The 27691-nt window shown below is 38.1% G+C and overlaps 1 protein-coding gene across 2 annotated transcripts in view; it reads left to right on the forward strand.

Annotated features, from left to right (window-relative positions):
* The first annotated feature begins 301 nt into the window (after positions 1-301).
* CPB2 (carboxypeptidase B2) overlaps positions 302-27691 on the forward strand; it is a 50557-nt gene continuing 23167 nt past the window's right edge. Inside the window, exons 1-5 of one of the 2 annotated variants that reach the window (XM_036755321.1) lie at positions 302-423; positions 9452-9527; positions 12440-12564; positions 14933-15071; positions 20932-21033. In XM_036755321.1, the coding sequence (XP_036611216.1) occupies positions 353-423; positions 9452-9527; positions 12440-12564; positions 14933-15071; positions 20932-21033 (513 nt within the window). In that variant the 5' untranslated portion in view covers positions 302-352. The remainder of the gene's footprint in view (positions 424-9451; positions 9528-12439; positions 12565-14932; positions 15072-20931; positions 21034-27691) is intronic. The other variant, XM_036755320.1, reaches the window with a different exon arrangement.

The raw sequence follows: 27691 nt of genomic DNA on the forward strand, positions 1-27691 counted from the left end.
AAGAGGAAAGTTTGGAATAGACAATCACTAGGCTCCTTTCTAGCTCCAAATTCTATGGCTAAGGACAAGAATTCTCATTCAACTGCTACTTTCTAACTTTGAGCTTCTCAACCAGAATATTGATTTAACTATGAGAAAATGGAGCTGTTGAGACGATACCAACGGAATACATGCCATCCTTGTCCTCTCTTTAAAGAAGTTTGTGTTGATTGACTGAGTCACTACCGTGAAATCACAAGCGGCATTACATTTTAACCACTGTGTAAAGAAGACTCTTTCATAATCAATGATCAGGGCACTGGACCCTCAGCTTTGCTTAGTTTATTTTGATTTTGTTCAAAATCCTGCTGAGATGAAGCTTTATATCCTGGGATTCCTTTTAGCTATTGTCTGGCAGGAGCAGCATGTCATCGCATTTCAGAGGTAACTGAGTAGAACCTGGACTGTGGTGAGAAGTTTGCCCCTCTCCCTTCCAGTTTGCCCTAGTGCATAGGACTAAGGAATCTGATACTAAAAGCCCCTGCAGCTTCCTAACTATGCATATTAATTGCCCCCAGAACTGTGACAAGAAATTTTTGAGCCTCAGACAGGTACCACAAACCACCTCCTAGGGCAGACTAACCTCAGTTGAGGTAGGGACCAAGATTTGGGATGAAATTCAAGGCTAGTACTGTTCAGGAGCCCACTCGGGGGGTGGAGCAACAGGCCAGGAGCTATTATTTAGTAGCTTCATATTTTATTATTCTTGCTAATTAGGCGCTAAGTTTTACTGTTTCCGTGATGCACAAAGACTACAAATTCTGTCAGCACTCTCTAAATTTATCTCCCTGGAGCAAAACCTCAGTCACCCACCTTAGTTATGGCTCTGGTTACCATGAGTGAAGTAGTAGGCTTTAATCTAATCTGATGCTCTTAAATTCAGTGTCCTCGTGGTTTTAGCTCCAATTTAGAAGAGAAGAGAGAAAGTCTCTGAGAAAATATGGAGATTAAAGAGATATAGTATTTAAAGGAACAAGAAAATAATTGAAACCCCCAAACTTCTTATGCTGTGGCGTGAATGTTTCCTAGTATCATGTTTACTTTTTTCCTTAAAGTTTTTAAATTTATTTTCTCTTTTTTAAAAAATTTATTTATTTAATTTATTTAATATATTTAGTTTTCAGCATTGATTTTCACAAGAGTTTGAATTATGAATTTTCTCCCCATTTCTACCCTCCCGCCCACTCCAAGATGGCGTATATTCTGGTTGCCCCCTTCCCCTCGTATCATATTTATATGAAGAGAGTTTGAAAATGGGGTGATGAAGTGGGGGAGAAGGGATATTGGAGGAGGTAGGTAATTATAATAACGGCTCATATTTGCATAGTCCTTTAAGGTTTCTAAAGCACTTTCTTTACAACAGCATGGTGATGTGGGCAGTAGGCGTTTTATAAACCCTCTTATACAGCTAAAGAAATAGCCTCCAAGAGTCTGTGATTTTCCCAGATTCACACAGCAAGAAAGTATCAGAACCCAGACTTGAACCTTGGTCCTCTGATTAGAAACCCTGTGCTTTTCCCTCTGTGTAATATAGATTTGGATTATGTAGTGGGAAAGCATTGTATTGGGACTTAGGAGACCAAAGTTTCCGTCTTGGCTCTGCTGCTAATTAGTTAGCTGTATGATTCCAGGTAAATCACTTAATCTGTTTGAGCCTCTGTAAAATGTAAATGAGGGAGTTTATCTATGAAACGAGGTTCCCATTAGATAATCTCCAATGTCCTTTCCCAGTCCTAAAAGTCTATGATTTGTAACACATGACAGCAGGTATTTACCTACATCTAATTCACTGCTACCTTAAGAACTGGAGAGCCATTAGGGTTTTCACAAATGCCATGATGAGACGTATAGATAATTCTGAGACCCATGTTTTTGCCACTTCTAATTATTTGTGGCATTGGTACACTCATTTTTGTATATAAGAATATACCACATTTTCAAAAAAATTTGAAATTTGAAATTTCATTACTAGCATTAGTAGTGCAAGTAATTGTAAGTTCTTGTCCTAATTTGTGAGGTCTTTGGGTTTATTGGACACTATACCAATGCGTTGGGTTTGTTGGATACTATGCCAATGTATACCAACTTTATATTGTATATTTAATCTGTTCTATTGATCAGCCTTCCTATTTCTTAATCAGTGCTAAATCATTTTGATAATTACAGTTTTTATTAAATTTTCATATCTGGTACTACTAGGCTTCCTTCCTTTCTGCTTTCCCCCCCATTATTTCCCTTGAGATTCTTGACCTTTGCTCCTCCAAATGAATTTCATTATTATTTTTTCTAGTTCTATAAATTAATCCTATGATAGTTTAATTGGTATGGCACTGAATAAATAGTAGTATTGTCAATTTTATCATATTTAGTCAATCTGCCCATTAACAATTGATATTTCTCCAATTTTTAAAGTTTATTTTTATTTCCGTAAGGAATATGTGGTATTTTTGTTCATGTAGATCCTGAGTGTGTCTTCGCAATAGTTCATTATTGTTAGCATTTTTTTCTCATTCTCCAATCTTAATTCCTAAATTGGGACTTTGTATTACATCAGGCTCTGCACACTTCTAGAAGGAATATTAGAACCTTGTATGGTCCTGGTCTGCATTATCTAGGTGGTGTCACTGCATTTTTTGGGTTTTGAGTATTGTGTTCTGTGACGGGTAAAATCTGAAATAACTGAGGAAACAAAGGTTTGAACTTCTGAGCACATTGATTTATTAAGCAATACATACCAATTGCACAAGAAATCGGGACCAGGCCTTCTCAGCTTGGCACTGGACCCTGAATACAGGGGGAGACAGCTTTTTTATGCATTAAAAGAAAACAATTAACAGGATATAAACTAGGATACAAGATTAGGTAATCTGATTTCTAATTGGAGAAAAGATTAGGGGCTTTTCAAGTTGGGAGGAGGAGAGCAAATAGATTCAATTTCTTGATTTTAGAACAAAAAGTGTTCCACTCCCTCCGCCCCATGTCTGTATTCAATTAAAGGAACATGGAAGCAATAACTGATTGACCAGTATGGGGCCAGTTTTCAGATAAGACATATTGATTGCTTGAGGTCTATAATTGTGAGGAAACTCCTTCTATCAATCTTCAGACCTGAGTTTCTGGTCAGCATAACCTAGGTCCCTATTTAAGGTAACAGGTGGAGGTAATCCAGTTTCCCAGACAATCAGGGATGGATTCGAACAATGCAATAAACTTCTCGCAATTTGAATAACATTTTCTCACAAGATAGAAATTGGAGTAGACCCCTAATAGAAATGCAACTGAGCTAGATCTAGAATTGAGTCACAAGACAGAGTCAGTATGCTTCACTCAGTTCCCACAATTTCCATAATTCTTCAAGGAACTCAAGGTTGGCTCAGGTTAGTAAGCTGTACATTTTCAGTTGACCCTAAACCAGGGATGGGGAACATGCACCTTAAAGGATTTGATCTGTAAAATTTGAATTCAGTCAAAAGGCCACACTTAAGGACCTAGAAGGACACATGTGCCTTTAAGGCTGCAGGTTCCCCACCCTTGTCCTAGGAAGTCTGATTTAGGACATGGTCTGAATGCTAGCCACCTTATCTGAGCCTCGAAAGTCTTGATTCTGTGTTGGGTCTGTGCAACCCAACTACAGGTTTACCTGGAGGAGATATGGTAGACAGATGATGGCCACAAATAGCCATTGGCTCGCTAAAAGGCTCTGCTAAAAGGTTCAAAGTGAAAGGGTTGTAACCCCCACACTACTGTCTGCAACCTTTGCCTTGGTCACTCACCTTTCATCTGAATCTTTGATCCCTCCCTGGGGTCAGAGCTCCTTTTCTGAGTGTTCTATTGGATGGAAGCAGCTTCTCCACTATGCTTAGACCACTGAAGCAGAGTTGGCTCTTTTAGCTAACAGTAGCTCTAAGCCTGGGGTTTACAGAGCTTCCCAGATCTATTGGTTAGGTGCTGAGGCAGCAAAGTACTTTCAGTAAAATGTAGACCCTTTTAATCCTGATATCTTCAAAGCTATTCAGGTCTTGTTCTCCTTAGACATTGAGAGTTTTTTCCCCGTCTCTATTCACAGAGGGTGATAAAAGACAACAGAGGGAAGCCTTTAAGGGGTTTCTCCTACCTCAAGTTATAGCGTCAGATTCAAATAGAAATGGATTAGGCTACATATTCACTTAGAAAACTACAAATTAACCCCTTTTGGCACCTCCATTTTGAGGACAGACTGAGTCTGGCCTTGTTTTATTCCAGTCCTGTCTGTGCTTCTGAAAAGCATAAACATAATGTTGTATTGTATTGTATTGTGTTTATTTTGTAAAATATTTAACAATTACATTTTAATCTGGTTACCTCCTCACTTAGCCTCTCGTAGCCAGCAGGACATGAATTTGACATTTCTGAGCAAGGCAGTCTTTTTTCCAGCCAGCTTTCACCCACCACAGATCTTTCCTCCAATCAGACCGACCAGCTCCCTGAATCAGCAGCAGAGCTTCTAGTTAGCTTCTACCAGTTTTGTGTGGTGTCTCTAAGTAGCTTTTTTCAGCTCTTCTGTGTCTTTTCAACATGGCTTCTGATCTTTTTGTTTGTTTGTTTAAATTATACCAAATAGACTTTTTGGATTTTGTTTCTTTTTTTTGTTTGTTTTTAGTTATCAACTACATTTCCCTTACATCTGTCTCCCCCTTCCAGAGAGTTGTCCCTTAAAGGATTTTTTAAGAGGGAGAAGAGAAAAAAAATAAGTAAAACCAATTAAGCAAAACACAAAGGATCAGGGTTAAGTCTCTTCTTTTATCTCCTCTTTCAAGGCCAAGCTGGGTTTGTATAATTTTCAAATATTCAATTTTGATTATTTTGTGGTAGTTATTCTATCCACTTAAATTGTTGTAATCAGTGTGTATATTGCTTTCCTGGCTCTTCTTACTTCACGTGATGAATACAAATAAGCATGAAAAGACTTATATGAACAAATGCATGCCAAAGAAGTCTCCTGATCGCCTTTCTCATTCTGGCTCCTAATGCCTCAAATCAGGGATTCTTCATATGTAGTGACCTATTTCTAACGTAGGTTGAGAAACTCCAAATTCATATTCCTATCATATGAGAAACACAGTCCAAATACTGTAATCCAGTAGTTCCAAACTTTTGATTCAAAATTTCCCAGCAATAAACTTTAGTCCTGAAAACAATCATATTAAAATTAGCTGTTGTGAAACAATGTAATACCCATCTCTAATATCAGTCAATATTTCTGCTTCTGTACTGCTTTCATTCAGGTTCTCTCAGTACTTTTGTCTGAGAGGCTGTTTTCTCTCCTGTGTCCTCAGAACTGTTTTTCTCCTCAAGCTGCTTTTCTCTGTGTTTCGCACAAAATATCCTTTTGCTGCTGCTTTAAATAGATAAAATGGCCACTTATGAAAGGGCCAGTAGGAAAACGTCTCATCAAAATATGCATTGGAACTTGTCTTTGGCAATGAACACTGGTGAATTGTTGTGTTGCACTGCACTGCTGATTCTCAGTTACCTTTCCTCCAAGAAGAAACCCTGCCTGTAAATGAAAATACAAACTCTTCCTCCTTAAAGTGAAAATCAACTCTTTACTGAATTCTTCTGAATGAGAACAAAAAGCAAAAATAAAAAACATTCTAACATCTTTTATTTTATTAAGAACAACAGGATTCAATTATTTACTTCTCAGGGTAAGACTATAAAACCTACTGGAAAGAGCTAACAGCCTGGCTTCTTCCTAAAGCTTTTTTTTTTTTTTTTGGTTATTGTCTTTCCTGCTGTGATCACTTTCCTAATAACCTTTAGGGACTGGTGTAGTCTCTTAGTGGCTGATTTGTTGTTGCATTTTGATAAACCTTTTCAGCAAGATGCCCTGGAACAAGAACAAAAAAAAAACTTTTAAAGACATCTATACCATATGCCAAGAAGAAGACAGCCAAAGAGCTCATATGTTCAAATAGTCATTTGCTTTTAAAACTCCAAATGCTGCGACGAGTAGTGATAAAATGCTAACGAGAACCTTGTAAACAAAGTCATTAATTGTACTGGGAAATGGTTGCCCAAGTGCTGGCTGGCAGCTGGGGCAGCTCACACAGTTAAACAGAAAGAAGGAAGGGGGAGGGGAGGAGAGACTGAGAGGGAGAGAGTGGGAGAGGGAAGGAGGAAAAGGGATGAGAGAAAAATAAGAGGAAAGAGAGGGAAGAAATGCACAATGTTCATAAGATTCAGAGCTGGAAGCGATTTTCAAGAGCATCTCTTCACTTTAGAGAAACTGAGGCCCAGGGAGGTTAAATGTCCTGTCCAAGGTCACATAGGTAGTGTCAGAGATGAGTTTGGAAACAAGGTGTTCTTTCCCGTAGACTAGACCAGATTGTCTTCTTTGGCAGGGCAGATCCTAGGCATGTTAAATTTTTATCTGACTACTGAAAATGGGACCATGCAAAGACCAGCTTATCCTCTTCACTTAATTCCTATAGTACCCAAGCTCTTCTTTTTAAAAATTTTTTTAAAATTCTGAATTTAAATAGCATTTCCACATACCCAGTAGAACACAAAAAGAGATTCTATATTAACCCATAGATCTTTATTTCATACCACTTACTTTTTAAAAAAAGTATATTATAAAATCCTATGCATTACTTTCAAAACCGTCTTGCTCTATGCTTTCTTCTTAACTTTCTTCTCTTCTGTGCATTTTTAAAAAGTGTTATATAAGCTATCTTTTTATTGGCATCACTATTACTAATTCCCCTCTCTACCATTTCCCATCCCAGTTAAAAACCAAGAGAAAGAAAGAAGAAAAAATCTTGTCACAAATATGTATAGTCAAGCAAAACAAATCCACACAGTGACCATGTATCTCTTTCTGCACGTTGTGTCCACTACCTCTTTCTGTCAGGGGGTCAGTAATTTGCTTCATCATAGATGCTCTAGAGACCTGACTGGTCATTAAACCCGTCAGAGTTCTTAGTTCTTTCAAAGTTCTTTTTCTTTACAATGTCACTATCCTTATATTAATTGTTCTCATTGTGCTCACCACTTTATGTCAGTTCCTACTACCCAGGACTCTTTGAAATCATCTATTAACTTGTTACAGACTAAAATATTCCATTATATTCATATATCACAATTTGTTTAATGATTTCCCAATTATCTAAGAGGAAATCTAAGGCACCCTCTTAGATTCTAATTGTTTTCTTCCTTCTCTTTTAATTTCTCTTTCAGGATCAGGAAGTTTGTTTTGCTTACCTCTAATCACTCCTCAGTATTATCTTCCTCTTAACCCTCATTCCATACCCTCATTTGTCTCCTTGTTGAGTATGGTTTATTAATAAATCCCACTGCTTATATATGTGTATTCAACCCTCTTTTCATTTCAGGTAATAGTGAGGTTCATCCATTGTCATTTCCTCCCACTCCTTCCTCTTTGTTTGTATGTTTTTTTCATGTACCCTAATTATGAGACACAGCAAATTTCACGCGACCCTCCAGGGGCTGGGGAGGGGGCCAAGGGGCGGCGGGGCTCGGGGCACTGCACCCCCCCGGTGCAGGGGCTGCTGCCCTTCCCAGGCTCGGATACCTCAGCGCACGCCGGACACCCCAGCTGGAGTGGAGAGAGGATCTGGAAAAGCCGGGAAAGGAAGGCCAGAAGGGGCGTGGGGACTCAGACGTCCTTGGAGAGGATGTGGCCGCTGCTGGAAGGAGGGTCGGAGGCAGGAAGTGGGTTTCCTTTTACCCTCCTTTCTCTTTCCCATCTTAAAAACAATCATGCCAGAACTGATCCACCCCAGGGCTCCTTTTCCTTTCCTTTCTTTTTTCTTATTGAACTCTCTCAGTAAGCTTGAATGCATATCCCTCCACCATGCCAACCCCCTTCCCTCATTGGTGAGGTCCTTCCCAAGCCACCATTTTCATGATGGTCCCAGACAGGCCATATTCTATTTCTCTCTAAGCTATGCTTCTGACCCTAAGGACTTTGCCATCATGACTCAACTACCCTCTCACTCTGGAACTTCCTTCATGTCTGGGGACGTAATAGGTCATGTCGACCCTGTTATGCCATTGGTGTGTTCCTTTTAGGACCTCCATTTTGAGGGCAGACTCAGTCTGGCCTTGTTTTATTCCAGTCCTGTCTGTGCTTCTGAAAAGCATAAGCATAAATACTGCCAAGTCATTTATTACCTGTGTGGCCGTGGGAAAATCAATTTCACCTCTATGAATGTCACTTTCCAAATTTCTAAAACAACATAATTAGATTCAATTAACTCTAATACTCCTTCCAGTTTTGACTCCTGAAGTCCTAATTCAGAGGGGTTCAGAAGGTCCCTCTCCATTGGAGATCTGTTGATTTTACAATGAAAGCATTAAGGAAGTTCTTTTGATTATTTTTGCTTAGAAGACTAGAAAGAGAGAACAGTATGAAGTTTCCTTTTTTGTCTAGCCAGTCAGTCAATAAACACTTATGAAGTGCCAACTATGTGCTAGGTACCATGCTAAGCACTGGTTTGCAGAGAGATGCTTATTTAGACAGATTCTTTCTCTCCTTTCTTTTTTTCCTCTTGCCCTTTCGTCCCCTTTTCCCTCTCTCTGAACATTAATGAACTATTCATAAATGTTAGACACTTTGTGCATAGCACTGTGTTAGGTGCTTACTGTTGTTGTTTAGTCATGTCTGACTCCTTGTGTCTCTGTGGACCGTACCATCCATGGGGTTTTCTTAGCAAAGTACTAGAGTGGCTTGCTGTTTCCTAGATTAAGGCAAACAGAGGTTAAGTGACTTGCCCAAGGTGACATATTTAGTAAATGTCTGAGGCTGAATTTGAACTTACATCTTCCTGCTTCCAGGCCAAATGCTCTCTCCATTGAACATTCTAGCAGTCTGTTAAGTGCTTAGGAAGATACAAAGGTAGGTAGGTGCCAGATTGTGAAGGCCCTTAAAGAAAATTCAGGATATTACCAGATAGAAAGTGTTGATAGACATTGGGTAACGATTGAATGATGCGGTTTCAGTGGTACACAGTAAGATTATCTGGAAGTGGGGTATAGGATGAATTGGAGAGGGGCTAAAGAGGAGGTGGAAAGATCTATTTGGAGGCTACAATGATAATCCAGGTGAAATGTAAGGAGGGTCTGAACTAGGGTGATGAGAAGGAGAGCATAAGTATCCAGTGGTTTATGGATACATCTGTAGGATTTGGTAATTGTTTGGGTTTGGGGGAGGAAAGAGAAGAAGAAATCAAAGATAACATAAGTTTTGAGTTTAGTTGGCTGGGAGACCTGAAGAAGAATAGGAAAAAGAGTAGTTATCTTGGGAAAAATGATGAGTTCAGCTTTGGATGGTTTGGATTTAAGGTGCTGCTGGGAAAATGAAATTCCTTTTCAATATTTTTTTCTTAATCCTGTTATTTCTTTCCAGTGGCCAGGTTTTAACTGCTCTCCCTCGAACAACCAAGCAAGTCAGAACTCTCCAGAACATGACAATGGCATTTGAGGTAATTTAACTCACAATGACCATTATATCAATTAGCTTTTCCCACTCCTGTCTGAGACAGATTCTGTCTACAGGACCCTGGGTAAGTCAATGAACCTCTCAGTGCTCTAGGAAATTCTCCGAGACTACAAGTTGCAGAGAAGGTGCCAATCTGCTTTGATAGCTCTTCCCTGGGATATTGTTATTGCCATGCAGTCATAGGTCCAGTCTCTATCCCCCTTTTCACTTTCCCTTGATTTATTTGCTGAGAAAGATAAAAGAACATTTTATTGTGTATCGGCATACACATTAATTTCACTATTTTGCACTGAGTTGGAATTCAGGCCTTCAGAGAGATGCCATCAGACCCTCACTGTGCAAATCACTCACATCAGTCCCAGTCCCCTGAAGATTTAGTCCTTTGCTGCTTCAAGGGACAGGTGAGTGAATTGCTTCTTTTTTTTCAAGAGGCATAATGCTCAGGCCCCCTCTTTCCCCCAGTCTCAAAAAGGCTTCATTCTGGGATCAAACAGATTCAAGCGTAGCAGAAAATTTCTGTCATCCTCTAACAAGAAGTTGGGATGTGGGAAGGTAGGGTACATGTTCTCCAAAACCTGTCCTCTCAGGTATGAGAGGACATTAAATTTTCATATGTTTCTGTTCCAAATCAGCCTTTAATGACTACATGTGGGCAAAATTGTACCTATGCATAGATTAGTATCCCACTCCAGAAGCAAGGTCCTCTCTGCTAAACCTCAGTCTCTTCTTCAAAAAGCAAAATGGTTAAAAAAAAGTACATATAGGTCAATGATGAAAAGAAAGTTCCCATATATATCAAAATATTTATAGCAGCATTTTTTGTAGTAGTAAATATAGGGAAGAGATTTGGCTTATCCTTTCTCTGGCATAGGAGCTCACTAGTAAGGAAACTCCCGCTACTAATGCAGGTTAGTTAGTACTTCCTCTGCCATTTAGAGAACTCCCTTAGAGAGTCATCTAAACACAGGGCTTCTTAAACTGACCCACAGTTTAAGAAGCGCTGAAAGGATCGTGAATGGAAAAAGTTTAAGAAGCCCTGAATTCTAAAGCATTGAAAAGTTGAGTGACTTGCCCAAGGTCACAAAGACTATATTCACAGCGGGATTGTGTCTTTCTGGCTCCAAAGTCAGCTCTTTCTTCACTACTCCAGACTGCTTCTTACAGCATCAAAGAACTGGAAACAAAGTAAATATTCAGTGATCTGGGAATGGCTGAAGAAATTGTGGCGCATCAATGTATGGCTCTGTAAGAGAAAATGATATGATAAATACAAAGTTGCATGAGAAGATTTATATGCACTGATGTTAAAGTGAAGTAAACAGAACCAGGAAATTGATATACACAATAACCCAACAGTATTAATGGAAAGAACAGCAAATGAAACGAAGCTAAATCCTGTGAAATTATAATGACCAAACTTGGACCTTCAGAAGAGATATGAGAATGTACTTCCTTCTTTGCAGAGGGGTGGAGATGGAGAGACGTGGAGGTAGAACAATGCATATGATATTGGAATTGGTCAATGTGGTGGTCAGTTTTGATGAACTGGTTTTCTTTTTTATTATGTGTTACAAGGGATTTCCCTGGGAGGGAAAAGAGAAAGGATATATTGGGAAAGATAGGTAATAGAAATTAAAAAGGAACCAAGAGCAGTTTGTCCACTCTTTTATTTTTTTTTGTCTTTTTTTTTGGAGGGGGGAGAAGGCAAGGCAATTGGGGTTAAGTGACTTGCCCAAGGTCACACAACTAGTGTGTCAAATGTCTGAGGCCAGATTTGAACTCAGGTCCTCCTAACTCCAGGGCTCTACTCACTGTGCCACCTAGGTGCCCCTGTCCACTCTTTTATAAGCCAGCACAGAGGAGTGGTTCCTGCTCTGACTGACTTTGGAGTCAGAGAACCCTAGACTGAGTCTTGCCTCTCTCACTTACTACCTGTGTGACATGGGACAAAAAGCTTTAAATCAACTGTCAATTCTGAAAAATAAAATGAAATAAATTTTTTTGAATAAAATGAATAAATAAATATAAATAAAATAAATAAAAATAATGAAATAAAATGCCAACACAGAGGTTTTAGGCAAAAAACCTTCTTTATTCTGTTGGAGGAGAGAAACTAGGCACACATTCTAGGGCCTGATCTAGGACCAAGTAGACCCAAGGCAGCAAGGCTAAGCCTTGATACATATCAAGGTGGTAAGACAAAGAATCAAGCAGTGAAGTGTAACCCCAGCAGAAAGATATAATGGCAACTATGGCAAGTTTGCCTAGTGACAGAAAGTCTGCTCATAGCAGGGCTTCGTGACAGGAATGTGGTTCCTGAAAGTGGTTTCCCAAGCTCAGGGGCCATCTGGGCTGGTTTGAGCCAATTCTGTGATTTAGCTGCAACAGAGTTCATCCGGAGGATGAACGCAAAGGATTGTTGCTATCCCAGGCTCAGAGCACAGTTTGCTTGCTGGGTCTTAACTCTGGAAAACAAGGTGTCTCCAAATGGTAAGAAAAGAGAGGAGTGAAAATAGAGGAGTGGTCTTGGTGTAAGGGTCCCGACAAGAGCAATGATGGCACTTTGATTTTTTTTTAACAGCTTAGAAATAACAGAATAATTAGTTAAAATGGGAAAGTATCAGTATGCTTTCTCCCTTTTCCCTGCCATGGCCACAACCAAGTGAGTTTTTCCCCACTGAGACTGTGCCACTCCCCATCTCCATCACCCAGTTTCACTTCCTGAGGTTTCCTCATGCTGCCTGCCCTAGATTTGGTTTGTACTGCTTGCCTTGGGTGCAAAAATGGATAGTTACTGCTTTAGTATCTTGTGGCTCTTGTCAACTTGCTCTCATGTTTCTAGCTATTTAAGGGTGACAATGTATGTGTTTGTCTTTTGTTATTGAAAAATGGCAGGTTGTTCTCTGGAAGCCAGAAGATATGGAGTTCATTAAAAAGTCAGAAGAAGTTCATTTCTATGTCAACGATTCTTATGTGGAGAGAGTGAAAACCTTTCTAAGCCAGAACAACATCGTATTCAGGTGGGGTCACCATTGCTTGTTGGAAAAGCAGAAGCACCATAGCAAACTCCTGTTATTCTTGCTGAATCTACTGTGAAACCTTGGGTGGGAAAGTCACTTAGCTTTTCTAGTCCCCAGATCCTATCTGAAAAAGGAGGATTTTCAAATCAGCTGATCTCCAAGGCCTCTTCTGGTTAGACATTTTAAGATTGTAAGTTCAAGCTGAGGCAACAGTTTTTTTTTTCACCTTAGCACACACTTTTCCAAAAAGAAATCAAATGACCATATCCATGAAGTCGTGGAACCCATCAAGTCCTGGAGTTGAAGTTGTTTTCTAGTTCAGCAGTATCAGATATGTGCACAAAATTACTGCGTACAAACACTACTGACACTTTCTTGTCTCAGCACTGCAGTTGCACAAAATGGAGAAGTCATTCTTTGTCTTTCTCACTCCCCATCACATGCTTCCTTGTAGAATGTAAAGCTTCAGTCTCATATTAAAATAGGTAAAGAGCTTCTTCTTGCCAGTCAAAAAAACAGGAGGTCCTCCATCTAACATTCATTAATGAGCTTCATGAAAATATATTTAACTAAATAATATGATAGGGGACAATTACATCAAAATAAATGAGTTGATATTTGAGACTAGAAGTATAGGGTACCTAGGTGTCTTCTATGGTGCCAGATGAGATAAAATAAAACAGATATTTAGATACAAAATCCATGATGGGCTGGGGGAAAGCAGTGTGCTCATGCAAACTCAATGCAATCAACCATAATTATATATAATTAGTCCTTGGGATCCAAGAGAGTAGACTATCCCAGGAATCCAAGGCCAAAATAAGGGTTAGCAAAACTGGATAAATGAAGAGGCCAAGGGATTTGGGTTTTATTCTGTCACTGTATCTTAAGATCAACCAATTCCCCTGAAAGTACTGCCCTAGACAGAATCACATGGCTGATAAAATTTATCATGCAGCCTCTTGAGACCTTCCTTTGTGTCCCCTTAACTCCATTTGGCATCAGTCTTGCCCCTCCTCCAACCTTTGCCTTGGATGCCCAATGTCCTCATCCTGTCCTTAGGCTGGCCAGTCCAGTGCTCCAAGTATCATTCCATCTCCTGCATTAAACTTCACCTGATCATGGCCTATTTCCTTGGGATCCTGCTATGTGCTGTTTGAAAATGGTGGTAATGGCTTACCATGTCAACCCAGTTGTAACATATGCCTCATAAAAAAGTCTCTTGCTTACAGAGTGCCTTTACTGGAAGGAATAATTTTGGTGGGAGAGTGACTGTCAGATTTTAAGTGGCTGCTAAATCTCACCACAGAGAAGAGGGATTTTTAAATTTTTCTGTATGTAATAGGTCCCTTTGGCAGTCTACTGAAACCTATGGATCCCTTCTTAAAATAATATTTTAAAATGCATAAAATACAAAGGATTACAAAGGAAAGCAATTATATTGAAATATTGCATCAAAATTTTAAAACATGTCACCAGTCAAGTTCATGGACCCCAGGTTAAGAAACCCTGATCTAGGAGAATGCTTTCTGTTTATGTCCAGGTGAATGGCTGAAAGGCTATGTGAATTCCTGCTTGTAATATTATTCATTTAATAGCCATTTATTAGATGTCTGCTCTCTACAAAAGCACTGTTAGATACTGAGGGGGAAATATAAAGGTTCCTACCCAAATGAAACTTAATTCCTCTTCTTGTTGGCTTTATTTTGAGAAACTTTCTGTTACCATTGGACTTTCTTGAACTCAAATTTTCCTACCTGGAAAATGTGGATAATAATTGCTATTCTGCCTGCCTCACAGGGTTGCTGTGAGCCAAGGATTTCACATTTGTTAATGTACTCTTAGGCTGTAAAGCATATGACAAATATGTGGAACTACTGGTCATAGCAACAGTAGTGATAGTAGACATCACAATAGTTGTAATCATACTAGTGGTAGTAGTAACAGTTAGTGTAATAATAGTCATGCTAGTGGTAGTAGTCATGGTCTTTGTAGTAGTAATAGCTAACACTGGTTTGCAAAGTACTTAACAAATATTATCTCATTTTATTTTCTTGACAACTCTGGAAGGGAAGGCTATTATTAACCACATTTTACAGATAAGGAAACAGAGGCAGCAGAGGTTAAGTAGCTTGTCCAGGGTCACATAACTAGGAAATGTCTGTGATTACATTTGAACTCATCATTCAAATGATTGCAATCAAAGTAAAAACGTCATACCAGTAATAGTTGGGTGGTAGTGATAATAGTGCTAGTAGTCTTTGTCATCATGATGGTCTTTTCTAGGAAAAGCACACCTGTTTTGCCTTCCCTAGGCATAGCAAATTGTCTTTGGAAACCAACTAACAATCTGTTTTTTATGACTTAGGGTATTGGTAGAAGATGTTGAAGACCTTGTTAGAAGGCAAACCATCAATGATACATTCGACTCTGAGAAAACTACCAATGGTACATTCAGTCCCAGGGCCTCTTCATCATACTACCAACAATATCATTCACTACATGAAGTAAGTCCCACTTTTTCCTATAAAATGTTACTATGGTCATCATATCAAGCAAAGCAATTTCCCCAGAAGGATAATTTATTGTTGTAATCACACAACCACCGGGGAAAATCATACCTACATTGATTAAATTGAAGCAACTCAGATTTCTGGCAACTTTCATCCAAAAAGACTACAGTTATTTATACTCTGCAGACTGCCTTGTCAGAATGTCTTCTCCCATCACTGAGATTAAGCTGCCTCTAGAAAAGCTGCAGCGGCAGCAGCAGCAGCAACAGCAGCAGCAGGCCTATTTATAGCAGCGCTCAAGGGGTGACTCCGTTGTTGTTGTTTGTCGTTTGTTCTCCAAGAGGACCGTGGCATCAGGGTGATGATGCCATGACTTACAAGTGAATTGGATTTAGGTGAGAGAGGGCTGAGCAAAGTCATCAGCCTCACTTTCTCCTCCAGAGTCATCTTGGTCCTGTGGCAAGATGTAGATCAGGTCTAAGACAGTTCCAAAAGACTCATGATGGAAAATGCTATTCACATCCAGAGGAAGAACTATGGAGTCTGAATGAAGATCAAAGCATACTAATTTCTTTTTTTAATTGTTCCTTCTTTCCTCCCTTTGGTTCTAATTCTTCTTTATAATACAACTAATGTGGAAATATGTTTAATATTACTGTATGTGTATGGCCTATATCAGATTGCACGCCATCTTGAGGAGGGGGGAGTGGAGGGAGGGGGGAGAAAATTTAGAACTCAAAATCTTTTTGAAGTCAATGTTGAAAAGTAAAAACAAATAAATAAAATATCTTTCAAGAAGATATAGATCAGGATGACTGGAGATATCCCTGGATGCAGTGGGAGACCTACATGGAGGGGGAAGACTAGCCCTGGCCTTTTTGATTAAAATGCACGCAGGGAATGCCAATGGAAGAAATACCATCCCTTATTCACACTGGCTTAGAGCTAATGTCCTGGAATCAACATTGATTTTTGTATGTCTTTTCTATGTAAATATATATGTATCTGTGTATATGTAATGGGGCCTCCCAAGGATCATATACAGAGCTGCTCTTCCTGCTTCTGGCCAACTTAACACTTGGGTACATTGGGAATGACTAGCGCTGGGCTGCATCTGGTTATATATGACTCAGCATGGAGGTATTTGTGCTTTGAAAAGATGAAGAAACTGCCCTAATTGGCCACAGAGCAGGAAGAATAAACAGCCCTTGGCTCTCATCGTCTTCTCTGTGAACTGAACTAATTCCTGTGAGAGGTAATGGGAAGAGCAGCTCACTCTGTCCCCTACCTGGCAGCTACGGCTTTGAGCACTGGAAGCTAGAGCAGAAGACCTCAACTAGTGTCCTGGGGCAGAGCCCTAAGGGACAGCCACTATTAGGGGCTGGGATGTGGATGATGATCTAGTCAAGGAGTCTAAGAAAGAGTGGTCAGCCAGGTAGAACCAGGAATGAGCAGTGTCTTGAAAGCCAAGTGTATAGATATTCAAGAATGGAAAGTTAACAGTGTCAAAAGCTACAGAGTGAGAAAGATGCACGAAAACTGAGAAGAGGCTATCACATTTTCTTAGTGGGAGAGATAGAAGACATAGATTTAAAAAATTAATTAAAAAAGAAAAACAGAGACTTGTATTTTTATTAGATTAAATAATGTTTTGTTATAAATGAAATTAGATTTTTATTAGATAAAACGAAAAAAAAGATTTAATACACTGAGAACAAAAGTAACAATGTTGGCCTTAAACTCCCAAACATCTGGTCACTACTCTTGTTTATGGTATGACTTTTCAAATCCTATCTTCAGAATCTGATTTCCTTAAAAAAAATTCTGAACTTAGCCAACAGCAAAAAAGATGAGCATTTCCATATGCAAAGGAGAACAGAAAAAGAGACTTTTACATGAAGCTGTGAATCTGTATTCACAGACCAGCTTACTTTTCTTTTTTAAGTCTGTATTAATGAAATATGTTATTTTCAGAGCTGTCTTGCTGGTCTGTTTTTCTTTGACTTTTGAAAATTCTGTTCCTTTAAACATTTAAAAAAATGCCCCCATGACCCTATTTTCATACTTTTTTTTTTTATTGCTGGCTCTCATCTTTCTACCCTGCCCGGCCCCCCATGGCTACTCCCAGATTTAAAGATAGGAAAATAAAACTCTTGTATCAAATATGCAGAGTTAAGGAAAAACAAAGCCCTACATTAGTCATTTCTGCAAACGTATGTCTCATTTTGCACTTTGGGGATCATCATGTCTCCAGTTCTTTGGAATTATAGTTTGTTATTATATTGATAAGAGTTCTTAAATCTTTCAAAGTCATTTTTTTCTTTATAAAATTTTTGTTAAGACTATTAGATTTGACAAGAACAGCTGAGAGATACATAACCTTAGAACAGTTTCACTTGAGGGCTGAGGGCAGAAGCCAGATTGCTAGGGGCTGAGAAATGTTTGGGAGGAGAAGAAATGAAGGCAAGGATTTTAGATAGTGTTTTTTTTCCAAGAGTTTGGCAATGAAAGGAAAGAGAAATATAGGACAATTGCTTTTTATATTAATCAACCTCATTAACTAGGTGTTAGTTATGCTGTTCCTGGCCAGTCTGGAGGCCCCAAGATAGTAGATATGGGAGCAAAGTGGGATCCAACACCTTTTTCCAAATACTTGATGCTTCCTTCCATCCCCGTACTCATCACCATCCCTGTCTACAAACAGTCACAATCCTGTGAATCTGCTGATGATAGATGAGGTTTGTTTTAGGCAAGGAATTCAAAGGAGCCCCTTGCTCACTGGACCTAGGTTGAGCACACTTGTTGCTTGAGTGATCTTACCCTTGCCATGTATATTGGGGGAAGGTGAAGAAGAAGAAAGAAGAATGGCACACATTCCTGAGCCTGCCCTATCCACCCCCTCTTCCTATAGGTAAAACCCCAATCTCCTCCTGCTGCTCTGACAAGAGGGAAAGTCTGACTTTCGATAGGCAGGTCAGAATGGGAGTTTACTGCCCTCAATGCAAATAGGATGTTCCCTCCTTCCATCAACTGCTGAGCAGCCATGGCAGGGGTGTAGTTGGTTCTGGCCTCTGACCCACCCAGACTTTTCTTGGAAAGATGAAGTAGAAAGGAAGGCCTCCAGATGGTCAGGGCCAGGGTGGACAGTGTGACATAGCTGGGGCCCACATCTTGGAAGGAAGCAACCTAATGCTCTGCTCCCCCCACATAGTCATGTTTCCAGGTACCCAGCTCTACTCAGATATTTAAAGACTGGGCTCCACACTTCTCCCAATTACACGTTCTACTCCAGGTGTGGATTGGGTGGGAGGCTGAAGTGAAGGCAGATGGGATAGATATAGTCTTGAATGTGGTGTGCCCATACTGTGTTTGCTAGGGGATCCAGGAGGACTTTATCTCTGTTGTCTACCTTCTCAAGCTGTGGACTCCTAGCCATTCCCTCCATGCCTGGGGCAAAGCCTTGTTTGCCCCACACCAGCTGGGGGGATGGGGTGCATTGAGTAAATGTTGCCTTTATATGCTTCCTCCTCCCCCCCAGATATATAACCTTATGAAAGATGATATTATCCTAACCCCTAGGAGGAAGGGTAGAAAGAGAAGGAAGGAGAAAGGCTTAAAACTGACTCTATGAAAGATAGTGAAATAATTTCCCCTCATTTCTAAGAGGCTTACAGAAAGAAGAATATCTACTTGCCGGCTCTGGGAAAACAATCAGACATTGTTTTCCCACTTTGGTATTATTTCTACAGAGCATTACCCACTAAACTGTACCTTGACCTAAACAGTACTAGTAGCTAGCTAGGCCTGGATTAAAGAAAGAAATGGAAGAAAGGAAGACTTGTTTGTCCCTAAAATATTTATTGAGGCCCTGGAACAAATGGAAATAAGGACCATCTGTTTAAAGAGTTCTGGTGGGTTCTGATGGTTTTTCTAGGACAGCTAGGTGGGTTCTGATAGTTACCATCTAGTTACCCACAGTACCATCCAGAAGTAAGCAAAATTTGTCTTAGGTACCTCAATGGGCTGTTTTCCTACCCTTCCAGAAACAATTGGATGGCCAATGCTTTCATGCCCCCCTCAAAATCTTGCGGTTGGAAGGAACCTTAGTAAATGAGCTGCTAAATGACTGACACTTTAATATCAATTGATTAAACTTAGCCTCTGCCTAGATTAATTGCAATTAGGAAGAATATCATAGGAAGAATCCTAAGGAACGGATTTCTGGTATTTGCATTGTAGTCAATATTTCACCTAGGTAGGGTGGATATTTTCAATTACAGTGAACTTAATAAACATTTCTTACATGCCTATTATATACTAGATGCTATACAAAGGGCACACAACACTCTGGAAGGGCCTAAAAATAACATCATGCAGCTTATACACTTATTCTGTTCTGGATGTGAGGGCAAATGATACTTCAGTCCCCAAGTGCTAAGGGCTTTGCTTCATACCAGCTCTGGAACTGTCTTCAGAAGTATGACCTAGAGCTTGATCATCACGAATAGGGATGCAATAGTGTTCTAGTTGCCAGATGAGCTATAGAGTTGCCCTGGAGAATTTATTTCCATTTTGGGGAAGTTCTCCAAAGAACCCCAAGGTTCTAGCCCAATCCAGACCTCTAGGTTTGCCTCAAAGTAGACTTAACCCCCCAGGACCTGACTCAGCTCCTTAGCCTACCTCCAGAGGAGGGCTGAATTTGTGTCAGGGCAGAGCCTTGAGGACTATTCAAGAGTGGTCCTTAACCTCTGAGAGAGGCCTAGGATCAAGAGTAGGAGACTAAGGTTTCTTAGAATGGACAGCATCTCTCTATGCTATTGGAGTACTGACCTAGTACCAGTGGCCCTCTAGTGGGGAAATATGGCTTGTCATGCTAGGAGCATTGGGTTTTCCACAGGACATACCGTACTTCCTTAGGCTAAACCTCTCCCTTCCCAGTCACCCTAAAATGCTTTCTTCATGACACTCTTTTATAGAATTATTAATGGATTATTGATTATTAATTGAATTAATTATTATTTAATAACTAACAATTAATTGAATAATTAAACAATAATTAATTATTGATGGAGAGATAACCACCTCATTCATAACAGATAAATCAGAAAGCTACTGACATTTTCCCTGAAGGTCATATATGTGGAAGAACTTAGGAATTGTAGAGATGGATTTCTTATGCAAAGGTATTCTTTGTGAAGAGACTTTTCATAACTTTTCCTTCTTAATAAAATCTTTATAAAATGTTAACAAGTTTCAGGAGCCACAATACTTATAAACATCAATTCATTTTTCTTAATTGGTATAGTGGATAGAGCAACGGATTTAGAAGCAGAAGAGCTGGGTTTAAATCCTGCCCTTGAAATTTAGTTGCTGTTTCACTTTGAGCAAGTAAATGTCACCTCTTAGGAATTCAGTTTCTAATCTATAGCTATAATCTGTAGAAAAATGTAATCTAGAATCTAATCTCTAGAATATAATATATGATATAATCGATAGAATAATCTAATCTGTAATCTATAAAATGAGGAGATTCAAGTAGATGATGTAAGGTCATTTCCAACTATCAGTTTCTGATCCTATGATCTTGACTTTCTTAGTAGTTCTCCATTTCCTCTGGTATCACCTATGTATGCTTCAACTCTTTTTCAGTCCTTTATTTTCCCCTGGGGAAAAAAAAAACAAATCAAAGTTTCCCCCCTCCATAACTTCCCCGTGGTGCAAAATGGCTTGAGAATTCATCTACTTCTGCTGAAGAAGCTGTGTTCTTCCTGTGGTCCACTAAATTACATTGTATTGTTTATTGCATTTGCAATCTGAAATTTTATTAGTTAATTGTTCATTTCTATTTTGGCAGATTTATTATTGGATAGATGTTATGACTGAGACATATGCTGATATGCTTGAAAAAATACACATTGGATCCTCATTTGAGAAAAGACCACTTTATGTTTTGAAGGTAACCTTTTGCAACAGTAACTGCTCTGTCAGAGGGGGGAAGGTGATGGCTCTCAGTGACAGATGGCTTTCAGCTCAAAAATTCATTTCCTTCAATCCAACAGCCAATCAACAAGGATTTAAGTGTTTATTATATTCCAGGCATTGTGCTAAAAATTGGAGATAAAAGGACAAAAGGGAATAGCCCCTTCCCTCAAAGAACTTGTATTTTATTGTATTGGGAGAGATAACATGTGCACATATAAATATATTTGGAATATATACAAAATGAGTATAAGGCAGTTTTGAGAGGTTCTGTCTTTCCCTTCACAGTTTTTCTTGCATTTTCTTCAAAAGCCACCATGGAAGAGAATTAGAGTTATCCCCTTACAAGTGTAGAGCTTTCATTTGCAAAGGAAGAGAAGGAGGCAAGCCAGACTTTGTAGCGCAATAGTCTGTTTATGATGTCTTTGGATGCTCAGGACAGATCTGAGGATCCTAGAAATCCCATTGTTCCTAGGAGTGTCTTAGAAGCCTTTGATTCTTTCTACCCAAACTGTCTAAGAACCAATCTACATAATCCAAGTTTAGATTCCAGACTTCTTCAAGGCTTATACCTTAATACTGCTCCTAAACTCTGAGTGAGCAGGAATAGCCTTTTTCTCGATGAAATTCCAATTCTAAATAATGAAAATAACTGTCTGAGTCTTTCCTTTAAAACTTACATTTAAATGATATAACAAGATATTAGATGAATTGAATTGAATGCATGACTTTAGCCATGCACCAGACTGGGTACTGGGATATAAAGACAAAAATAAAATGATTCTTGACCTCAAGGAGCTTATACTCTATTGGAGGGAATAACATGTACATAAAAAATTTAAAATATTTTATTTTTTCCAACTACACATAAAAACAATTTTTAACAATTCATTTTTTAAAAATTTGAGTTCCAAATTATCTCCCCCAGCCTTCCCCCTCATCAAGAAGGCAGACAACTTGATATAGTTTATACATGTGCAGTTATGCAAAATGTATTTCCATATTAGTAATGTTGTGAAAGAAAATACAGACAAAAAATCCTAAGAAAAATAAAGAAAGCAAAAAAAGTATGCTTCGATGGGCATTCAGACCACATCAGTTTTTTTCTCTGGACGTGGATAGTGTTTTTCATTATAAGTCCTTTGGAACTACAACTTTGCTAAACTTGTTAATTATTTCAATTAAGTTTTTAGTTGATTCCCTAGGATTTTCCAATTATACCATCATATCATCTGCAAAGTGATAATTTTGTTTCCTTAGTGCGTATTCTAATTCCTTTAATTTCTTTTCTCCTCTTATTGCTATAGTTAGCATTTGTAACACAATATTGAATAGTAGTGGTGATAATGGGCATCCTTGCTTCACCCCTGATCTTACTGGGAAGTCCTTTATATGGATTACAGATAATGCCTACTGATCATTTTAGATAGAACTACTTGCCATTTTAAGGAAAGCTCCATCAATTCCTATGTTTTGTAGAGTTTTTAATAGGAATGAGTGTTATATTTTGTTGAAAGCTTTTTCTGCATCTATTGAGATAATCATATAATTTCTGTTGGTTTTGTTATTGATAAGGTCAATTATGCTGATTGTTTTATAATATTGAACCAGCCTTGCATTTCTGGTATAAATCCCACCTGGTCATAGCATATTATCTTTGTGATATAGTACTGTATTCACCTTGTTAGTATTTTATTTAAAATTTTTTGCATCAAAATTCATTAGGGAAATTTCTGTCTTTGCTCTTCCAGTTTTATGTATTAGTACATATTTGTGTCACAAAAGGAATTTGATAGGACTCTTTCTTTGCCTGTTTCCCCAAACAGTTTGTATAGTATTAGAATTAGTTGTTCTTTAAATGTTTCGTATAATTCATTTATGAATCCATCTGGTCCTTAGGACTTTTTTCTTAGGGAGCTCATTGATGATTTGTTCAATTTCTTTTTCTAAGATAGGGTTATTGAAATATTCTATTTCCTCCTCTTTTAATCTGAGAAATTTATATTTTTGTAAATATTCATCCATTTCACTTAGACTATTAAATTTATTTGGTATATAATTGGGCAAATTAGCTCTTAATAATTGCTTTAATTTCATCTTCCTTGGTGGTGAATTCACCCTTTTCATTTTTGATACTATTAATTTGGTCTTTTTTTAAAAATAAAAACAACCAATGGTATATCTATTTTGTTGTTTTTTTTAAGAAATAAAACTAAATCCTACTTTTATTTATTTGTTCAATGGTTTTCTTTGAATTTTATTAATTTCTACTTTGATTTTCAGGATTTCTAATTTGCTGCTTAATTAGGGATCTTTAATTTGTCTTTTTTTTTCTAATTTTTTTATTTAGTTGCATAGCCAATTCACTGATCTGCTCTTTCTCTTTTATTGATGTACATATTTAGAGATATAAATTTTCCCCTAAGTGCTCCTTTGGCAGCATTATATAAATATTGGCATGTTATCTTGTCATTCTCTTTAATAGCATTACTTATTGTTTTCATGATTTGTTCTTTGACCCATTCATTCTTTAGGATTAGATTATTTAGTTTCCAATTAATTTTTAATCTATGTTTCCATAGCCCTTTATTGAATGTAATTTTATTGCATATGATTGGAAAAGGCTATATTTAATATTTTTGCTTTGGTGCATTTGGTTGTGAGGTTTTTATGCCCTAATATATAGTTGATTTTTGTGTAGTTGCCATGTACAGCTGAGAGAAAGGTATATTTCTTTCTGTTCCATTCAATTTTCTCCAAAATCTATCATATCTAACCTCTAAAATTCTATTCATCTCCTTAACTTCTTTATTTTTGGTTTAATTTTTGGTTAGATTTATGTAGTTCTGAGAGGGGGAATTTTAGGTCCTCCACTAGTATATTTTACTGTCTATTTCCTCCTGTGACTCATTTAACTTTCTTTAAAAAAGAATTTGGATGCTATGCCGTTTGGTACATATATGTTTAGTGTTGATATAACTTCATTGTTTATGGTGCCTTTCAGCAAAATGTAGTTTCCTTACTTATCTTTTTTAAATTAGATCTATTTTTGCTTTTAGTGTGTCTGAGATCATAATTGCTATCCCAGCTTTTTTTTTTACTTCAGCTGAAGTATAATAGATTCTGCTCCAGCCCCTTATTTTTACTCTGTTTGTGTCTCTCTGCTTCAAGTGTGTTTCTTGTAAACAACATATTGTAGAATTCTAGTTTTTAATCTACTCTGCTATCCACTTCCATTTTCTGGGCAAGATCATCCCATTAACATGTACAATTATGATTACCAACTGTATATTTCCTTCCAACCTGCTTCCCTCCCTTCCTCCCCTGCCCCATTTATCCTTCTTGTTCTCTTTTCGCCCTATCCCTTCTCAGAAGTGTTTTGCTTCTGACCACTGCTTCCCTCAATTTGCCCTCAGCCTCATCCCTTCTGTCATCATCTTCTCTTCCTACTTCTCTGTACCATAACGTAGATTTCTATATCCAACTGAGTGTGTATGTTATTCTTTCTTTGAGCCAGTTCTGATGAGAGTAAGATTCAAGCATTGCCCATCACTCTGCTCCCACCATTTTCCTCTCCACTGTAAAAGCTCTTTTGTGCCTCATTTATGTGAGACAATTTACTCCATTCTACCTCTTCTTTCTTCCTTTTCCCAGCACATCTCTCTTCCTCACCCCTTAATTTTATTTTTTTTATATCATCCCATCATAGTCAACTCATACTCATGCCTTCTCTCTATGTATACTTTTTCTACCTGCCCTAGTAATGATAAAGTTCTTAAGAGTTACGAGTATCATCTTCCTATGTAGGAATGTTAACAGTTTAACCTTATTGAATCTCTTATATTTTCATTTTCCTGTTTACCTTTTTTATGCTTCTCTTGGTTCTTATATTTGAAAATCAAATTTTTCTGTTTAGCACTGGTCTTTTCAACAAGAATTCTTGAAACTTCTCTATTTCATTGAATATTCATTTTTCCCCTGAAGAATTATACTAAGTTTTTGTGGGTAGGTGATTCCTGGCTGTATTCATAGCTTGTCTGCCCTCCAAAATATTGTATCCCAAACCCTCTGATCCTTTAATGCAGAAACTGCTAAATCCTATATAATCCTATGTTTCCATGGATATATGTCTCCATGATATCTGGCTGCTTGTAGTATTTTCTCCTTGACATGGGAACTCTGAAATTTGGCTATAATATTCCTGGGAGTTTTCATTTTCAAATCTCTTTCAGGAGGTGATCAGTGGATTCTTTCAATTTCTATTTTACCTTCTGGTTCTAGGATATCAGGGCAATTTTCCTTGATAATTTCTTAAAATATGATGTCCAAGCTTTTAAAGAAATAATCACAGCTCTCAGGTAGTCCAGTAATTCTTAAATTATCTTTCCTGGATCTATTTTCCAGGACAATTGTTTTTCTGATGAGATATTTCACATTTTCTTCTTTTTTTATTCCTTTGATTTTGTTTTATTGTTCCTTGATGTCTCATGGAGTCATTAGCTTTCATTTGTCCAATTCTAATTTCTAAGAAAATTTATTCAGTAAACTTTTGTATCTCCTTTTCCATTTGGCCAGTTATCCTTTGTAAGGTATTCTTTTCAGTGGATTTTTGTGCCTTTAAAAAAACATTTAGCCTGTTCTGTTTTTTAAGGTGTTATTTTCTTTGATATTGTTATGTCTCCTTTACCAAAGCTGTAAACTCTTTTTTCATGATTTTCTTGCATCACTCTCATTTCTTTCTCCAATTTTTCCTCTACTTCTCTAATTTCATTTTTAAACTCCTTTTTGAGCTTTTCCAGGAATTCATTTTGGGCCTGAGACAAATTCACATTTTTCTTTGAGGCTTTGCATGTAGCTGCTTTGATTTTATCATCTTCTGAATTTATTGTTTTGATCTTCCCTGTCATCATAATAATTTCTATGGTCAGATTTTTTTTGTCATTTGCTCCTTTTTCTGCTTATTTCTTGACTTTTAATTTTATGGTAAAGTTGTCCTTTGCTCCTGGGGTGAAGGGGGCATTGCCCCAAGCTTCAGATTTTTTGTGCTGCTGTTTTCAGAGCTAGTTCTGGGGGGTGGTTCATAAGTTTTAAGTTCTTCTGATATGATATGATTTAAAAAGAAATATGGTCACTGCTCTCCTGGCCTTGCTCTGGTTTGTGAGTGACCACAAGTAATCTTTTATACCCTGGAAATGGAACCAGGGTCCTGCTCCTGCTAGTACTTCTCTTTGCCCTGGGACTATGACACAGGATGGTGGATGGGCAAGGCAACAGAATCCTGCTCTCAGTGCCTGCAAAGGGTTCCTTTTAATCTCCTCCTGACCAGTTGTCAGCCCCTCTTACCATCTGTGGCCTGAGAACTCTGGAAGCTGCTCCTTCCTCTGCCAAATCAGTTGCCGCCAAAACCTGCTGCTGCCTTACTGGACACAGCCTACACTGGCCAGGCTGGCACAAGACTGGGCTCCACTCACCCTAGTGAGAGAAACCTTTCCTGCTGACCTTCTAAGTTGTCTTGGGCTAAAAAATTGTTCCATCTCAACCTTTTGTTGGTTACACACTTCAGAATTCATTTTGAGGCATTATTTTAACATTGGAGGGGAATTTGGGAGAGCTCCGTTGTGTCTCTGCCTTTACTCTTTCATCCTGGCTCCATCCCATTCTCCTACATAAGAATTAAATACAAAACACAGACAAAATAATGTTCAGAGGAATGGTAAAAGTCTAATATAAAGGACAACTTATTAACAAGGGAAATAGGGTTTCAGAGGTGTCCCTAGGACAGGGCTAGAACATATGGGTATGAGAAACATTATGTAGAGCCTCCATGTCCTTGTAAAACTTAAAAGTAAATAAATTAGTTCCTTGTTGCTTTTAGTTTATTCCCTTCCTCATGAACTGAGGAACACAGAAAAATGGGCATCTTCCTTTATACTGTGACTTGGTTTTATTATCTCATACAAGGAAGACCTGAGTTCAAATCCAGCCTCAGACACTTACTACCTGAGTGACCCTGGGCAAGTCACTTAACCACTCTCAGCATTTATTTACTCTTCTGTAAAATGGGGATAATAATGGCATCTACCTCCCTTATTATTATTAATAATAAATAGTTAAATTGGTTTATTATTGTCAGGAAGGCCACCTCAGCAGCAACTATAACAGAAACTAATTTTTTTCCCATTTGTTAGCTATGGTATGGCAACAGCACTGGATTTAGGTGCTCCCAAAATGTAGCATAGTACCTGGCATATGGTTGCACACTGTGCTAAATGATAGTTGCTGGGTTCGAATGTGTGACCTTGGTCAAGTCACTTTAGTTCTTTAGGTCTTGTTCCTGATTCATAAATTAAAGAGATTGGACAAGGTGATTTCTAATTCCTTTTAAATCTCAATACTACCATTTTTTAGACTTAATAATAGCCAACATTTTAATAGCACTTTAAATTTTACAAAACATTTTACATACATTCTTATGATCACAGCCATCAGGACTTCAGGAAATATTTTAAAGATTGTATTTTTTTTTTAATGAACTGCCATTTATTTTCTTTCCCACTCCATTCCCTGTTGTGCAATAAAAAAGAAATCCCTTATAAAATATGCATAGTCAAACAAATAAAATTTCTTTATTGGCC

This window comes from Trichosurus vulpecula, chromosome 4 (assembly GCF_011100635.1).
Source record: "Trichosurus vulpecula isolate mTriVul1 chromosome 4, mTriVul1.pri, whole genome shotgun sequence".
Classification (NCBI taxonomy): domain Eukaryota; kingdom Metazoa; phylum Chordata; class Mammalia; order Diprotodontia; family Phalangeridae; genus Trichosurus; species Trichosurus vulpecula.